A 13687-nucleotide genomic window follows, 5' to 3' on the forward strand; every position below is an offset into this window, starting at 1 on the left:
TAATTGAGACATAGAGCTTCGAAACAGGCCCTTCGGCACAAATTACCCTCGCCAACCGATATACCCCATCAACACTAGTCCTACATGCCTGTGCTTGGCCCATGTCCCTCTAAACCTATCCTATCCATGTAACTGTCCGAATGTCTTTTAAACATTGCGATAGTACCTGCCTCAACCACGAACACCATAGCACGTTCCATACAGCCACCACCCTTTGTTACCCCTCAGGTTCTGAAAAAATCTTTCCCCCCCTCACCTTATAACTGTGTCCTTTAGTTCTTTATTCCCCTACTCAAGGTAAAAGATTCTATTAATTTACCCAATCTATTCCCTTCATGATCTTGTACATTTCTATAAGATCGTCCCTCAGCCTACTGCGCTCCATAGAATCAAGTCCTAGGCTGTGCAACCTCTTCCTATAGATCGTTTATCAAATCCATCTGGTCTCTAATGTCACTGAGCTGAGTGCCTGAGCTCAGCTACATAAGGGACCTGCTTCCTAACTCTAAAACATTTCACCCTTCATCTTCTCTCCTTACCTGATAGCCTTTTGTCTCCTTTTCACCTCCAGCCTTTGTCACATACTACACTCATCTGCCAATCACCCGCTCCCCTGGACCCACCTATCACTCACTTGGCTTTGTCCCATCCTCACCTCTCTTTTCCAGCTTTCACCCCCCTTCTCTTTCGGTCGAAGAAGGGACCAGACCCGAAATGTCCTCTGTTCATTCCATCCACAGATGCTGCCTGACCCGCTGAGTTCCTCCAGCACGTGTTTTTTTGGTTATGATGTTAAAGAGGTTGACTGGACTTATGATTGAGTGGGCGATGTGGAACGAGCTAGTACTATTATATTGCAAATGAGAGAGAAAATACTACAATATTTGCAATATAATCATACTAACTATCTTGTTCCAAATTGCCCACCAAATTATCAGTCCAAACAACCTCTTTAACATCTTAACCAAAAAAAAAAAAAACATATTGCTGGAGCAACACAGCGGGCTATGCAGCATATGTGGAGGGAATGGGCAGACGCTGTTTTCGATGGGGACTGATGGAGTAGGGAGGATGAAAGCTAGAAAAGAGAGGTGGGGACGGGACAATGCCTGGTAAATGATAGGTGGGGATACAAGAAACTGCGGACGCTGGTTTGCGCAAAAGACACAAAGTACTGGAGGAACTCAGCGGGTCAGGCAGCATCTGTGGAGGGAAATAGTCAATGTTTTCAGGTTGGGTCGCTGGCTCAACAGGTACCGCTGACTTCTTCCAGCAGTTTTGTTTTTGGTTCAAGATTCCAGCATCTGCGGTCGCTTGTATTTTATATTTTGCATGGAACCAGAGTTTTGCTTTGATCTCAGCTACAGTGGTTATAAAATTGAGATTGGTGCTTTAGCAAATTCCCGGGCAGGCAACCACGAAGAAGCAAGGCTCATGAGCAGTGGGGGATACTGAGAGTGTAATTGTGAGGGATTGTTTCTTGTACGTGTGTGTGTGTGTGTCAGTCTGTGTGCAGGCTCTGGAGAGCCACGGCCAAACCCCAGGCCTGGCTCGCCTTTCACACAACCAGGAAAGGGGAAGGCGCCGAGCCCGGCCCCTGCTCGTCCTGAAGACCGTGAACTGGAGAGGAAGATGGAGGGAGTCGTAGACGGCGGCGGATGCTGGACAAAGGGCCGGGAAAAAACACCGGGGGTCTTACCTTCCGTGCCCCTCAAGGTCAGCTGGGGGAGGTGCCCCCGGGGCACGAAGGCTGAAGGTGGCATGGCATGGAAAGGGACGACAGATCGCAGGACGAACAGATGAAGGCGACAATTGCAACGGGCCTTTATGGCCAGCTGAGCTAGGACTGTGAAATGGCGCCAAAACCTGGAGACTTGCATATGGAATGGACTCAGTGGACTATTTCGATGCATTGTGTATTTATGTACGGCAATAATCTTCCTGATCTGTATGCTAAAAAAACAATTTCACTGTACCTTGGTACACGTGAGAATAAAAGAAGCATTGAACCATTGTCTTAATACGCAAGATGAACAGATGGTGTCCCTGCAACACGCCCCACCCATGCCAGTCTCAGCCAAGGAGCCTCGGGGAGCCTGTTGTTGGCGTTGCAGCAGTATGCAAATGAAGGATCCAAATTAGGTCCAATGAAAGAGTTACCTGACCTGCGGCGGACCAATCGCAGGGCAGAGAGTGACGCGCGCGTGTTATTAATATGCGGTGACGCTTAGGGGGCGGAGTAAATGCGGTTCTGGAACCTGAGGTCGGCGGCATGTTTGTTACATTGTAGCGGCGGCGCGCGGGCGTTACATTGTTGCCGAAACCGACAAGTGGGCGTTACATTGTTGCTGAAACCGACAAGTGGGCGTTACATTGTTGCTGAAACCGACCATCGGTTACATTGTGATCGGCGGCGGCTAAATTGTATCGAGCAGGCGAGTCAATTGTAAAACAACGAAACATGTCTGGCAGAGGTAAGACCGGCGGCAAGGCACGGGCTAAAGCCAAGTCCCGATCTTCTCGGGCTGGCTTGCAGTTCCCGGTCGGCCGCGTCCACCGCCTGCTGCGGAAAGGCAACTACGCCGAGCGAGTGGGAGCCGGGGCACCGGTGTACTTGGCAGCCGTGCTCGAGTACCTGTCGGCTGAGATTCTAGAATTGGCCGGCAACGCGGCCCGGGACAATAAGAAGACCAGGATCATCCCTCGTCACCTCCAACTTGCCATCCGGAATGACGAGGAGCTCAACAAGCTGCTTGGAGGGGTGACCATCGCGCAGGGAGGCGTACTGCCTAACATCCAAGCCGTGCTGTTGCCCAAGAAAACCCAGACTTCCAAAAAATGAGGCAATACGAGCATATTTGTTTTGCGAATGTTTTTTGACCAACTGATTTTTCTTTGAGGGGGAAGGGAGGGGAGGTAATACATAATTGGGGAGGAGGGGGAGAAGAGTAAATCCAACTGAAAACATCACCGACCTCAATCTCCATCGTTTCCATTGTACCGTTGATATAACCGGTGAATTCTCTGCCTAATACAGACGCAGGGAAAAAAGACAAAGGATTTATGGCCGGAAAATGTGTGTGAGCAATGTGTGTGAGCCGCCCTCTCGCGTGTGTGTGCCTGCGCGAGTGAAAGTGTCCACCTTTTGTGTTTTGGACTTTAACTTGCAAGGAATGTTGTAGTTATTTTTGTTTGGGGAGAAAACGGGGGCGCGAATTCCTAACACATTTTGTTCCGGAATTACATCCAACTGCGCGCTCGGGAGATCAGTCTGCGACCCTGGGACCGGCGTTGTGTGATAGTTCCTCTCTCTGTCACCTGTCTTTAACCTGAAGAGTTTTGTTTTCGATAATTTCGCTTTTTATCTGCTATCCCAGTGTGTTTTTAATTTAACCGTGGGATCGTGAGACGTTGTATCTGTAGATTTAGCACTGCCGTCGCGTCGTTTGAGCACTTTTACTTTTGTGAGGTGGAATAACTGAAATAAAATTTAATGAATGTTTTGAATTGCTTTCGTGTTTTGTCTTCTGGACGGATTGTAGAAAGTGGGAAGGGACGCATTCGACCGTAAAAAAAGCCTTCCGGACCGCGGGACACCGTGTGTGGAATAACCATTCGAGGCGTGGAGCTACACACAACAGCCTTCGTGCTATTAGGTCAATCATTATTTTAAAGATTTCCATTGGAGAATGTATAAAAGTGGGGTTCGTGAAGGATTGACATGAGACAACACGTCTCATTGTCAACAAGGCAGAAGGACCTACTTACATGTGTAGGAAGGAACTGCAGATGCTGGTTCACACCAAAGATAGAGACAAAATACTGGAGTAACTCGCCTGTTTACATGCTCTTTGAACACAACACCGATGGTTCACCTATAGGTCTCAAAAGTTTAATTGCCATGGGTGCCGACAAGGGAGTAATGAAACTCTTACATGCTGCAGCTTAACAGGCCAGTAAACACAATCACACACATAACTATCTAATAATAATCTAATATGTCAATTAATTAATAACCTTAAAATTAGTGCGAGAACTGATGTCTATTGTACAACCAAAGACAGTCCATAGAAGATCACAGTTGCTGAGGTTAGTGTTGTGCAGTGTTCAAGAGCCTGATGATTGCTGGGAAGAAGCAGTTCCTGAACCTGAAGGTCACGGTTTTCAGGCTCCTGTACCTTCTTCCCGATGGAAACGAGTCCTACGGCCCACCTTGTCCAACTTGGCATTTTGGGGTAGTCCCCTTTTCCTGCATTTAGCGTATATCCCGCTCAACCCTTCCTATCCAAACATGTCCAAATATATTTTAACGGTGGGTCACGGGCCAATGGGAAGGAGTGGGCTTGTGAAAGGTTGGCATGGTTTCAATGGGCCAAATGGCATCCTGTGTTATTGGTGCTAAGATTATCCCCAGTCCCTGCTCTATGATCTTTGGTCCCTTCTGTATCCAGCTGGGCGACCGTTTTAGAATAAAGTGGAGTTGAAGAGTTGAGGTCATGAAGTGGACACGCAAAGAACTGCAGATGCTGAAAAGTGCAGGAGGAACGCAGCAGGTCAGGCAGCATCTGTGGATGTAACCGACAGCTGACATTTCAGGTTGGGACCCATCTTCAGACTGATGTAGGGGGGAGGAAGCTGGAAAAGAGAGGTGGGGCGGGACAAAGCCAGGTGAGTGATAGGTGGATACAGGTGGGGGGTGAGAGGCAAATGGGTGGAGTAAGTGACAAAGCCTGGAAGTAAGAAGGAGACAAAAGGTGTCAGATAAGGAGAGAAGTGAAAAAGTCAGAGGAATTGTGATATGGGTGAGGGGGTAGAAAGGGGAAAGGTGGGATGCCGGGGTGGGAGATGAGCATATGGAATGGGGGGAGGGGGAGGTCGGGGGAAAAAAGAGGAGACGCCAGAGATATGGTCAGGTCAACATCTTCGATGTTGAGACGGACCTAGATGTGTCTGACCTTCCTGAATGGTAAAACTGCTTAGAGATGCAGCAGACCCAGGCCCTTTGGCCCATCGTGTCCCTGCTGCCCACAGAGTACCTGCCTCCACCAATCAGTTGCTTTGTCACACGGTGGCTCAGGGGGTTGTCTAGATGTTAGACACGAGGAACTGCAGATGCTGGTTTACAAAACAAGACAGTGCTAGACTAGCCCTGCGGGCTGAGCAGCAAGTCTGGAGAACACGGATATGCCAAACGCCACATTTTGTTTCCAAAGAAATAGCCAACAGAAAAGTCGCCATCCATGTTCTCCACCCACATAGCCTGACCTCCAGCCCTTTGCATCTTTACTTATCTAGGTGCTTGATTGTTGTGAGTCTCTGCCTCCCCCACTCCCCCCACGGCATCGTGTTCCTGATTTTAACCTTCCCCCCCCCCCCTCCCCTCCTCGATTCTGTCCATCTCCTTTCCCTTCTCCTCATCAAATGGCACAGGGACAGACCCTTTGGCCCACAATGTCCATACCAATCATGTTGCCAGGTTAAACTATTCTCCATTATCCGAGGGCATCTCCGAGGGAAGTCTCTCGTCATGCGAGATATCTCTCGGCTTCTGCTGCTCCGGTCTCTCCTCAGGCTTGAAGCCTCTGTCCTGGGTAACATCCTAGTAAATCAGAGTTGTAGATGTAGCTGAGTCCATCGACCAGACCAGACTCCCCACCGTTGACTCCATCTACGCCTCGCGCTGCCTCTGGGAAAACAGTCAACAAAATCAAGGACCACGCACACCCCGGTCATTCCCTCTTCTCCCATCGGGCAGAAGACACAAAAGCATGAAAGCCAATACCTCCAGACTCAGGAACAGCTGCTTCCCTGCTGTTATTAGACTAATGAACTGTCCTCCCATAAGCTAGTGTGCAGTCCCAATCTTCCAACCTGCCTCATTGAGGACCTTGCACTTTTCTCTATAACTCTAACACCATATTCTGTACTCTGGTATTTTCTTCTCTTTCTGAACTTGTGTGACACAAAGTGCTGGAATAATTCAGTGGGTCAGGCAGCATCTCTGGAGAACTTTGGATAGGTGATGTTTCGGGTCAGGACCCTCCTTCACTCTGAGTAAACCACCATCTGCAGTTCCTTGTTTTTACTGTTGTACATGTGTTTGCCCTGATTGTACTTATGTACAGTAGAATTTGACTGGATAGTACGCAATCAGAAGTTTCCCATGTTATCTCAGTATGGGACACTAATAGACTAGTACCAATATCAAACAACCTCCCCACCCTCCAGAGCTGTCGTATAAGACAAAGTCCCAGCTGCTCAGTGTGTCGTGGGTCTCTCATGATACTGGCTGCCTTTCTGAGGCAGTGCCTCTTGTATCAGACCCCCACCGTGGCAACATAAACTGATTGAAACTGACCGACGTGCTTTTCACATGGAACAAACCCTTTTACAGCCCAGTCTGTCACCACCCCCTACAGGGCATCAGGCACCACCCACTCACCTGACGGGATCCAGGGTGACCTCTCCCCCAGCAGACAGTGAGAGGAGGTGCTGAAGGTCCTCTGTCTTATACCAGAGCGACTGTTGGTGTCATCTCTTGGCCACACAAGCTGTCCATCCACCTTGACTTATGTGATCTCCCAGTTGCCAAACATTTTAACTCGCCTTCCCATTCCCACACTGACCTTTCTGTCCTGGGCCACACGTATATTGGCGGAAAAGTACCTCGTATTTTGCTTCGGCAGCTTACAACCCAGCGGTATGAATGTTGATTTTTCTAATTTCATGTACCCCCTGTATTCACAGTGGGTCAGGCAGCATCTCTGGAGAAAAAGGATGGATGACAGTTTGGATCAGGACACTTCATACTTTCTCCAGAGATCCTGCCTGTACTCCTTTGGTACTCTTATGTATAAACCAGCATTTGAAGTTCCTTTCTACACATGAAGAGAGAGGATGGTTGTTTTTAGTTTAATTCAGAGGGACTGAACGGAGACAAGCTGTTCAGTCCACCGAGTCCACGCCAACCAGCGATCACCCGTTCACACTAATTCTCATCCATTCCTTAACTTGGGGCAATTTACAGAGGTCAATTAACCTACAAGTCTTTGGGATGTGGGAGGAAACTAGAGCACCTGGAGACAGGTGCACAGACCCAGGGAGAACGTGCAAACTCCACAGACAGCATCCGAGGTCAGGATCAAACCCGGGTCTCTCACACTATATGAGGCAGTGGCTCCACCCGTTGCATCAGTGTGCTGCCCTATTGGAGACACAAAATTCCTGCTGCTGCCCCGACTCAAAATGTCACCTAGCCATGTTCTCCACAGATGTTGCCTGACTCGCAAAGTTACTCCAGCACTTTGTGTGTCTCCTTGACCCTGACACTGGAGAGGCAACACACCATCCTTGAACACGACACCAAGTGCTGAAGAACTCAGTGGCCCAGGACAGAAAGGTAAGTATGGGAAAGGGACTTAAAAGTGGTTAACAAAAAAGATCTGGCTGACCGGGCGCAAGTGTTTGGCAGAATAGCCATGTCGATGTAGACCCACCGGACTTGTGGAAATGGTGTGACCAGGGACTGCACTCGGTGAATGCTCCCTGTGGAACTAAACCACTGGTACATCCTGTGACACTGCACCTCCCAGATACCGGCAGCAGGTGGCAGTCCTGAGCGAGAATACAGCTTGGGAACGGGCCCTTCGGCTGGGAGTGGGGCTGCAGTTGTGGTCACACTACAGGAAGCATGCGAGAGCGCTGGAGAGGGTGTGGGGAGATTGACCAGGATGTTGCCTGAGATGGAGTGGCTCAGTTACAAGGAATGAGCGGAGAGGATGGGTCTGATCTCCCTGGCACAGAGGCGGATTGAGGTGTGTAACAGTCTGAGGGGTACAGCTGGAGTTCCCCCCGGCAGCAGGGCTGGGTACAACTAACTGAAGGATGTATGTAGGTTTAGGGGGATTCAGATGGGATCTGGGGGAGTGGTGAGTACCTGGGACTCACTGTCAGGGTGGGTGGTGGAAGCAGTCACTGACAGTGTTTAGGAGTCTGTCCTGGATCGGGAACTGCTCCAGTAAACCAAATGCGCAGGCCGACTGGACTTTGGACGTGGAAATTGTGCCAAAACATGGCGAAGCAAACAAAGAAAGTTAATGGCATGTTGGCCTTCATAACAAGAGTAGTTGAGTATAGGGAGGTTGCACGGAGTTGAGGTCACGACTCGTGACCCGTACTGTTGCCATGCAACGGCAACTGGAGGACAAGCGGTGAACTGCAGGTAAGCATTTACTATGGCTGTCAGCACAGCGGGCCCTTCTTCTGGCCCAGCATCCGGACTGGTTGCACACCCGCGGACAAATTTGAGGAAGGACGTTCTTGCTATTGAGGGAGTGCAGCGTAGATTCACAAGTGGGGGAGGGAGGAAGAGGTCGGGGTGCCGCAGGGTGGGCGGAGTGAGCAGACCTCCCCCAACTCTGCTGCAGCTGACGTTGCCTGGAGCCACATTCTGGATCCGCCCCGGCCCAGTGTGTGAGCGCTGCCGACCCACAGCCCCGTGACAGTGCGGCCCACAGGGGGAGACGGGGCGGAGGGCGGCCCTGGCCGGACAGCGCTGACCCCGGGGGGCGAGTGGGGGCTGTCCTGAGGGATGCGCTCCTTCGGCCGCTTACACGTTGGTGCTCAGGTTCAGAGCAAACCTTCCCGCTTTCAATGACAGTACCCACAAATATTTACCGGTTTTTAACAGGTAAGAAGGTACGCGTCCCGTATGTTAAGTGTATGCCGAGGCAGCCATGTCCTCCACATGGATTGAGCTGCTCCGTGCGTCACGCCCTTTGACCCGATGACCTTACGTGCAACCCCCCTATAGGAGCAGGGGTCCTTCTGCAGTTGTACAGGGCCCCAGTGAGACCACACCTGGAGTATTGTGTGCAGTTTTGGTCTCCAAATTTGAGGAAGGACATTCTTGCTATTGAGGGAGTGCAGCGTAGGTTCACAAGGTTAATTCCCGGGATAGCGGGACTGTCATATGCTGAGAGAATGGAGCGGCTGGGCTTGTACACGCTGGAATTTAGGATGAGAGGGGATCATATTGAAACATATAAGATTGTTAAGGGTTTGGACACGCTGGAGGCAGGAAACATGTTCCCGATGCTCCCTTGCGTCACCCTCCCTCTCACCTCTCTACCCCGGTCTCTACACTCCCTGTCTTGCAGGGTGTCGGCCTAAAACATCCAACATTCCTCTGCCTCCACAAATTGTCATTGAGCCACATAGCATGGAAGCAGGCCCTTCAGCACAACTCATCCTTGCTGACCAACCATCTAAGCTAGTCTCAATTGCCTGCATTTGGCCCATATCCCTCTAAATTTTGTAAAAAGGAACTGCAGATGCTGGTTTACACTGAAGATAGGCACAAAATGCCTATTGGAGTAAAGGAACAGGTAGCTCTGGAGATAAGGAATTGGTCTGATGACGGTTCTTGACCCGAAATGTCACCTATTCCTTTTCTCGAGATGCTGCCTGACCCGCTGAGTTTCGTATCTATCTTCCCTCTAAACTTTCTCTGAAGAAAGATCCTGACCCAAAACATCTCCTATTCATGTTCTCCAGAGATGCTGCCTAACCTGCTGAGTTATTCCAGCATTTTGTGTTCCTAGCAAGGTTCCAGAATTTGCAGTTCCTTGTGTCTCCAAGGTTCAGAGGGATGTTAGAGGCATCTTGGTTAGCCATGGACGGGTTGGGGTAAAGGGCCTATTTCCATGCTGTGTGACTCAACAAAGCAGAGACCAGATAAAAAATAACACGCAAGTAACTGCTCAACATTGATTCAACAAAACGTCACCCGATTAAATCCCAAACTCGGGCGGTTGACGAGTCCGGCTGTTCTTTGAAACATTTATTTAAAGCATTTTTTGCTCCGTCAATCGCACATGTTTACACGGTTACACCATTAATATGTCCAACTTCAATACTTGCTGACGGAATCTTGGCAAGGCAGCGGGGGCTGGGGCGGGGGCCCGTTGCCCGGGGTGAGAGGGAAACGGGCAGCTGACTTGAACCCGGCGCCTTGCACAAGACCCTCCGCCAAAGGGGCGAGAGGGAGGGGGAGATATCCATTTATCTTTTTTTATGTCATAAACCAGTCGGAAGCTTCACAGCAAATATAATTACAAATAAAAACAATTTAAAGTAGCGAATTAAATGCAACAGCCAATCAGCGTGCAGGCCGCGTTCCCGCCTAGAATGTTGCAACTTTGCTTGCTGCGCGGTGATTGGCTGAAACTGTTACCAAGGGCGAAATTGCCGAGGAAATCTGCAAACACCGCTATTAAAAAATACAAATGTAATTTTAAAAACAAAAATACCCCCTACAGAAACAACACAAAAGTTGCAACTTGGGAAATAACTTTTCTGCTTTTTTTTTTTAAATTTCTAAGGACGTCAAACCACTTTCCTGATTTTTAAACCTAAATAAAATGAGGCTCTGCAACAAATCAGTTATTTTGTGCAGAGTTCCCGCTTCCATGAAACAGAGGCTTACTCCTCCCGAAAACGACTTGCTTGCATGATCAATACAAAAAATTTAAAAATGCAAACGTAAAACAAAAAAAAAACAATCCTCAAAACAAGAAATTTGCAAATGGAATGTCATTTAAACATTGCAAAAAAGGAAAAAAAAAATCCACGTTCTCGGTTTAAACTGACCGACCCTTTTCAACGCTACAAAAGAAAAACCTAACCAAAACCCAAAAGGTTTGAACAACAAAATAAAAAATGTCAGATTGAAAAAAAACGAGCGAAGATGAGTCTTTTTAAGCCTTCTTGGATTTGGATTTCTTCGACGCCATGCCCTTCTTACTTTTGCTGGAACCGCTGCTCTTTGCAGGGCTGCTCTTTTGGGGCTTCCTGCTCTCTGGCTTCTTGCTGCTTTTCTTGGCCGATCTGGTGGTGCTGCCCGAGGCCGACGATTTCTTCTTGGCCGCCTGTGCGTTCTCCCCTTTCTTGGTCAGCTTGAAAGAGCCGTTGGCTCCTCTCCCTCTCAACTGATTGAGGGTTCCGTTCGTCACCAGAGCCCGCAGCGCGTAGCGCAGGTAGATGCGACCGTTTTGTTTGTCAAACCAGGGCACGTTCTTGGCTTCTTTAAAGATGATGGCGAGCGAGGAGCCGTTGCGAGCACCCAGTTTCTGCACGATATCCACCAGCAACGCGCTGTATTTGCCCTGCTGATTCTTCTTCTTCTTCTTCTTCGAGCCCGGCTTTTTGTCTAAACTCTTCTCCTCCTCTTCCTCCTCCTCCTCTTCGCTTGCAGCCACGGGCAGCGATTCCATTTCCGAAGCCATTCTCTTTCAAAGTCGACTGTTTGGCACGCAAATTGCAATCTAAATATCAATTGCAAAAAATATATACTGTTGCAAAACGACTGGCTTGCAACGAGAAGAATGCAGCGATCGCTACACACTTCAACGCTGTACAGCGACTGCCTCCGAGTAAATCCTTGCGCAGATGCTTATTTGAGCGCTCGCAGCGAACGTAAATGAGAACATCAACAGCTAGGACAAGATTCAGCTTTAACTTGTGTTTCTTGCATCGCCTTTCATGCGGATTCCCTCCCGAACCTTGGCTCGGATTTCACCGGGAGTGAGACAGGGTGACAGCCCGGGCTGTTTTCCTGCGAATGCATCGGGAGAGAAGCGGATTTGCGAATTCTAAAGTTAAAATAATCCCCAACTAACACCGGCTCCCCACGCACAGCAGACGTCCAGAGATAGGGGCTGTCACTTTGAGAGAGGATTTAGGATCCTTCCGCGGCTCCCAGCCTAATAAATGCAGCAGTATAATTTAAAGGAGAGGTGCATTGTCCATCAGGGTCACAGTTACTGTCCTGGGATGCAAAATCTTATAATAAATTTCATTTTAATTCGTTGCAACTAACACAGCGCGCTCCCCCGCGCGGCTGCGAGAGGGATTGCAGCGCTGGTTCTTGCATCGTAATTTCAGACCAACAATCCAACCTGACACCACAGAGATACAAAAGAATGGAAAAAAATAATTGAATATACTAATCTGTACGTCGCCACAGATTGTAGGGAAGCAGAACAAAGCTTTATTATTCCACGTCTGCGAAGCCAGCTCAAATTTCGGAATCTTTAAAATGGCTTAAAGGAATACATTGCAAAATGCTTCAAATCTGAAATAATATGTTTTAAAGTGCTACGAATACCCAGACAGCAGTGAGGAAATAAAAGGCGTTAATGTTTCAGGTTTGAAGACTTGCAGTTGGTTGCAGAAAGTCTGAAATTTAAAAAACAGAAAATGCTGGTAAACCGGCCCTTCGACCCATCGCCTCACACCTATCTACACTGAAGGCTCGCATTTGCACGACATTAATGCCCACTTGCCTGTATTAATTCCGTATCCCTCTGTGCTGGAGCAACTCAGTGGGTCATGCAGCATCTATGGAGGGAGATGGACTGGTGACGTTTCGCACGCCGACCCTTCTTCAGATCCAGAACGTCATCTGTCCATTTCCCTCCCCAAATGCTGCCTGATCCGCTGAGTCTCTCCACCCTACATTCCTTCCTCGAGCTTCACAATTCGTAATTCTTCAATCCTTTTAGGTCACACCTGTCTTCTCATCTCTGGCCTTTGTTCAACCATCTGCCTATCATGCCACCCTCCCTCCCCCATCTGTGTCCACTTAATACTTGCCAGGCTTTGTCCTGGCCCTCCACTCTTCCAGCCTTCTTCCCTCCCACCTCTCCTAACAATCAGTCTGAAGAAGGGTTCTGACCAAAAATCATTGGTTCTGACCCAAAATATCACCTGTCCATCTTCTCCTGCTGAATCTCCTTGACACTCTCTCCACCGGAACCACATCTTTCTTGTAGTGCGCTGACCAGAACTGCACATTGTGTTCTAAGTGCAACCTAACCAATGTTTTGTAGAACTGTAACATGAACTCCCATCTCTTGTATCCATAGGGCAGCACGGTGACGCAGCAGTAGAGCTGTTGCTTTACAGCAATAGCGACCGGGATCGATCCTAACTATGGGTGCTGTCTCGTACGTTCTCGTAACCGCATGGGTTTTCTCCGGATGCCCTGGTTTCCTCTTACACTCCAAAGACAGTTTGTTGATTACTTTGCCTTCCGGAAGTCAAGTCAAGTCAAGAGAGTTTATTGTCATGTGTCCCAGATAGGACAATGAAATTCTTGCTTGCTGCAGCACAACAGAATATAGTAAGCATAAATACAGAACAGTTCAGTGTGTCTATATAGTATAGACCATATATATACACATAAATCAACAGATAAAGTGCAATAGGCTGTTATAGTTCAGAGTTTGTTTGATGGTGAGTTTAATAGCCTGATGGCTGTGGAGAAGAAGCTGTTCATGAACCTGGATGTTACAGATTTCAGGCTTTTGTACCTTCTACCTGATGGCAGCGGAGAGATGAGTGTGTGGCCAGGATGGTGTGGGTCCTTGATGATGCTGGCAGCCTTTTTGAGGCAGCGACTGCGATAGATCCCTTCGATGGTGGGGAGGTCAGAGCCGATGATGGACTGGGCAGTGGTTACAACTTTCTGCATTCTTTTCCGCTCCTGGACACTCAAGTTGCTGAACCAAGCCACGATGCAACCAGTCAGTATGCTCTCTACTATGCACCTGTAGAAGTTCGAGAGAATCCTCTTTGACATACCGACTTTCCGTAATCTTCTCAGGAATTAGAGGCGCTGATGTGC

At 48.7% G+C, this 13687-nt stretch overlaps 2 protein-coding genes across 3 annotated transcripts; one reads left to right on the plus strand and one right to left on the minus strand.

Moving 5' to 3' along the window:
- Positions 1 to 2213: 2213 nt before the first annotated feature.
- On the plus strand, positions 2214 to 3507 carry LOC116983280 (histone H2A). 2 transcript variants are annotated; one of them, XM_033036965.1, is made up of 2 exons: positions 2214 to 2341; positions 2373 to 3507. In XM_033036965.1, exon 2 carries the CDS (start codon positions 2462 to 2464, stop codon positions 2840 to 2842), a length of 381 nt encoding a protein of 126 aa, XP_032892856.1. In that variant the 5' UTR covers positions 2214 to 2341; positions 2373 to 2461; the 3' UTR covers positions 2843 to 3507. The 2 variants fall into 2 exon arrangements, with proteins under 2 accessions (XP_032892856.1, XP_032892855.1); XM_033036964.1 differs by having other exon boundaries at positions 2232 to 2353; positions 2399 to 3507.
- A 6319-nt stretch (positions 3508 to 9826) lies between these two features.
- Positions 9827 to 11446, minus strand: LOC116983281 (histone H1x). The gene has a single exon (XM_033036966.1). The coding sequence runs from the start codon at positions 11283 to 11285 to the stop codon at positions 10758 to 10760; it is 528 nt and encodes a 175-aa protein (XP_032892857.1). The 5' UTR covers positions 11286 to 11446; the 3' UTR covers positions 9827 to 10757.
- Between the last annotated feature and the right edge of the window lie 2241 nt (positions 11447 to 13687).

The sequence above is a fragment of the Amblyraja radiata genome, chromosome 18 (genome assembly GCF_010909765.2).
Source record: "Amblyraja radiata isolate CabotCenter1 chromosome 18, sAmbRad1.1.pri, whole genome shotgun sequence".
Lineage (NCBI taxonomy): Eukaryota > Metazoa > Chordata > Chondrichthyes > Rajiformes > Rajidae > Amblyraja > Amblyraja radiata.